The 4,091-nt window shown below is 37.0% G+C and overlaps 1 protein-coding gene across 1 annotated transcript; it reads right to left on the reverse strand.

Moving 5' to 3' along the window:
* Nucleotides 1–452: 452 nt before the first annotated feature.
* On the reverse strand, nucleotides 453–4,091 carry LOC114174041 (PHD finger protein-like protein). The gene is made up of 6 exons (XM_028058782.2): nucleotides 3,877–4,091; nucleotides 3,559–3,687; nucleotides 2,668–2,826; nucleotides 1,933–2,193; nucleotides 881–1,546; nucleotides 453–714 (listed from the first exon to the last, which is right to left on the reverse strand). Exons 2-6 carry the CDS (start codon nucleotides 3,637–3,639, stop codon nucleotides 625–627), a joined length of 1,257 nt encoding a protein of 418 aa, XP_027914583.1. The 5' UTR covers nucleotides 3,640–3,687; nucleotides 3,877–4,091; the 3' UTR covers nucleotides 453–624.

A 4,091-nucleotide genomic window follows, 5' to 3' on the forward strand; every position in this document is an offset into this window, starting at 1 on the left:
TTTTTTTTTCATGACAGGACTCGCTTTGGGAGTGTTAGAAGGGGGGATGCCTTTTATTATGAGTGTATTCCCTCAGTAATTTAATATATTTGAGTAAATTGTGTTTTGGATCCTTGTAAAAAAACAACAAAATGTAAAGATATTTTTGCAGGTTTTTTTTTGTGGCGAGGACGCTAGGAATATAACGCCGGAGTTAAACCACCACTGCAGTTCACTCCTCCGTTAATGACAACGTGGAGGAGTCATCAACAGTGAAGCCGAAGAGTGGGGTGAGGTTGCTGGCCAAGTCATTTTTTGTCAAACGCCATTAATAACAAAAATGCACAGTATACGTTTACATTTTATAAAGATTAAATTAGGAATATTTTCATTAAAATCACTATAAATCTTACTAAATGAAGTCAAAAAATAAACGACTTTTGTTGATAGATATGTTAAATGCAAATCAACCGTGAGCAACCAAACGAGTCTATTAAGTTAAAAATGTTGCGCATTGTAATATAAAGTATCATAAAATATGCAGGCTTAAGTTTCGAACAATAGATAACACAAACAAATAAACTTTTCTAATAAAAGTCTGAAAGCTTCAACTGACACGGTCCTTGAACAGCCAAGATAACACACTCACTGTACACGACGACGCTTATTCTTAATCTCATCAAAAAACTGGTGGACATCAGCAGCGGTAATAGGCTTTGACGAGTCTGCAGACTCCTGTCACAGCATATAAAATAGTCAATCGCAACACAACTAAACAAGGCCACGCACCAGTCACGTTTTGCCTATAGATAGAACTCGGTTTACCTTCATATTCATAATTAGTGACAGAACAAGCGAACAAACAAGATATAAGAAATGTAAGCTATATTAACAAACATACCAGGAAAGCACGAAGCCCGTCCTTCATATCTTCGATACCCTTCAAGATCTCAACTTTCTCTACATGTCCCAGTTTGCTAAAAAAGCTTAACTCGGCACCTTCTTGCTGCTGCAATTTTTCTTCTCTCCTTTTCTTGGCCATTTGCTCATATTCCGCAATTGAGTCTTCTTTGTCGAGTAGAAAAGCTATGCGCTTCTGATTGTAAAACTCCAAACAATTTTTGCATTTGCATAGAGCATCTCTCCAATTTTTTGAAAGGAACATTGCTTTATTAGATAAAACTGGGGAAGCATCAACAATGTTAACACCAAGGAGACAATTATCATGCAAATCAGTGCTTTTGGGGCATTGATTTGGAACAATACCGCCACTAGTATTTTCTCCCTGAGACAGACTCTTCCCCAAAGATGTAGATTCAGAATCAACAGTAGCCTGTACTTCATCAATTTTAGGAGAATTATATGATGTGTCGCAAATTGGATTTTCAGTTCGACGAGTTGAAGGCATGTCTTCCAAAACAGCTTTGTCCTTTTGGATAGTAGGATCTGTCTGCTTTCCAGCTGCCCATATATCTTCAGGATATAGTTTTAGAAAGAAACATACCTCAGAGCATGCCTTACATATGAACTCATCATACATTGGCTCACCTTCCTCATCTTTGGGAATCTGATGTATACAAAGAACAATAAAAAATCAAAATGCTGCACATAAGAGTTATAAGAGTTATATATTCATTTATGTGTGTGTGTGTATCACAGTTCACAAATCTAGTTTTCCTTAAGACCGATTTACAAGAAATATAAATAGCATAAAGTCCAGAACTGATAGTATGCTAACACGCTGATTAACCTTAGTTTTATACATATATGAATTGTTATCAACAGGAACTGATAGTATGATTAACCAGAACCCTGGCAACTCTGCTTACAAAAAAAGAAGGCCTTACATTACTTAATTCCAAATAAGCATACAAATCTCCCTCTACACCAAGTACAAGAACGAAAAATAAAAAGATTAAGAGAAACCAAAACACCACATTCAGAGATACCAACCTCGGTAGAAGACTCAAGACCAAGATGCTCCTCATGAAACCAGTCCTCACACAGACAGCACTGTATCATCTCTACTTGTTCTTCCGCATCTGGATCTGGATAAGGACGACCACATGTACAATATGAACCTTTAAAGTTGTGATTGTATGAATTCCCAGCATTCTCTACATCTTTACTTGGGAAAATCTTGCAGTAGAATTCACCAAATTTTGAATTCCCACAATCACATCTAAAGTTTCTTTTTGTCCATAGCTCCACAATCTTCAGAACACAGCAATGAAAAAACCATGGATTATCAGTATGGGTATTGATCAACATAATTAAATTGGTTTTAAATTCAACCAGACTAGTGAACAAAGGTTGAGCTATTGCACATAAAATGTATCAGTCCTAGTATCATAACATACCCAATATAAGTATGCATGTATTAATCTTAATCATGGATCCAGCAGACTCTAGTTAAAATATTAAAATAATTAGGGTACAAGACAAATTAACAACTATAAATTTGAGGAAAATAGCTTGGGTTCCCCAGTACAAATTAGACATAACCAAAAAATAATTTCCTCTCAATAATTGTTGTCCTTATACCAAATCATACATATGATTTAACCAACGCATGTATTACTATCACAATGCCGTGTCAAATAGTAAACAACATTACAAAATCCATATCCATTTTCATATATTTTGTAGTAGAATCCAAAATTGTATAGTCCGGGAAAAAGGAACTACCTGATGACCATCGTGGCATGACAATGAACAAGCTGTGCAAACTCCAGCATTCCCGTCCGGAGTGCAGGTAAGGCAAGAGAAAATGGCCTGCCTTTTCATATATCCTTTGTTAAAGGTACACTCCTTGCCCTCATCACCTCCTAGAACTAAATCAGCTTCCTACGAATTGTAAAAAATTAATGAAAAACAACGATTAAGTCAACATTTAGATCATACCACATTCTGAGTAATGTATCACCAACACAACAGCAACAAAGTTAGCATTAAGTGGGATGAACAGCCGCTGTCTGATCACAGCTACCTATTGAAAACTATCACGATTACAGAAGACTATCCCAGCAAAGGGAATCAATATAATAGAATTAAGGAGAATTGGCGTACTCCATTGCTAGTTATCCATGAGATGTAGGAAAGCTAGCCATCATCGTTATACACTATTGGTCTCAAAAGGCATATTTGTGCTCCATAAGCAGCCCTTAACAGAATAAAGGATAGTTGCAAAATAATTTCATTTCAATTACAGTAATTAATCACGTCCTTTAACATAACTTACAGTATCTCTATAAACCAACTTCACAAATGCCTCCATAAAAATAGCCAAAACCCTAACAAGTGACTTTCACGGACAGACAGACATTTCAATATCCCTTAATTTAGTAATCAGATTCGCATTTCTTGTTAAAGGACAACAACTTAGGTAACGATAGAAGAAATGGCAAAAGAAAACATTATGACGCAAAATAAATAACCGTAGGTCCGTAACAAAGATCATAACAATAGGTTTATCAACCAAAGTAGCCGCAATCAAATAAAGAATCTCAAATGAGCATACAACACCATTTCACATAGATATGAACGTACAGCACAGCAGGAATGTAGGAAATGACTTACCAGCTCCCGTTCCTCAACTTCATCGAGGTACTCGCTGATTGTGACGGCTGGCTCAGCTTCATCGTCAAACGCACCGTCCATTTCTACTCCACAAACTTTCGTTCCGGTTTTGGAATTTCACGATCGCGCCTACATCATAACAGAAGTATAGATTTATGAAGAGAGACTAAAATATAAGCATGTTTAAAGGCAAGAGGTTCCTTCCGCGAAAACCTAGCAAGGATCCCTCGGAACAAGAAACCCTAAATTCCACGGAAAACAAAGGCGAAATTGAAAACAAAGGAGGAGAAATAAAGCGAGAAATAAGCACTATTTCACCAAATTTTATGAGCGAAACGCGTGAATGGAGTGAGTGCTGGAATTGCTGAATCAGGTTGTGTTGAAGCTGCGAAAGAATTGTACGGCGATGGTGGACGAGGCGCGAAGAGAGAAAGGTACTTTGGAGTAAGAAGGAGCAGAGATAAAGGAATACGTGCGTTTTGTGATTTATGTGTGAGCGAGAGGATTTGGGCTTTTATATTGGGTAAGGTGGA

Source organism: Vigna unguiculata, chromosome 2 (assembly GCF_037176805.1).
Source record: "Vigna unguiculata cultivar grain cowpea cultivar isolate G323 ecotype 2 chromosome 2, ASM3717680v1, whole genome shotgun sequence".
NCBI classification, from domain to species: domain Eukaryota; kingdom Viridiplantae; phylum Streptophyta; class Magnoliopsida; order Fabales; family Fabaceae; genus Vigna; species Vigna unguiculata.

What these genes read in the sequence shown, in the direction of transcription:
- LOC114174041 (XM_028058782.2), bottom strand. Translation starts at nt 3,639, where the DNA reads ATGGACGGTGCGTTTGACGATGAAGCTGAGCCAGCCGTCACAATCAGC. An exon ending in GTCTTGAGTCTTCTACCGAG is followed by an intron (nt 1,547 to 1,932) that starts GTTGGTATCTCT and finishes TGTATACATCAG; the next exon opens with ATTCCCAAAGATGAGGAAGG. An exon ending in ACGGGCTTCGTGCTTTCCTG is followed by an intron (nt 715 to 880) that starts GTATGTTTGTTA and finishes ATGCTGTGACAG; the next exon opens with GAGTCTGCAGACTCGTCAAA.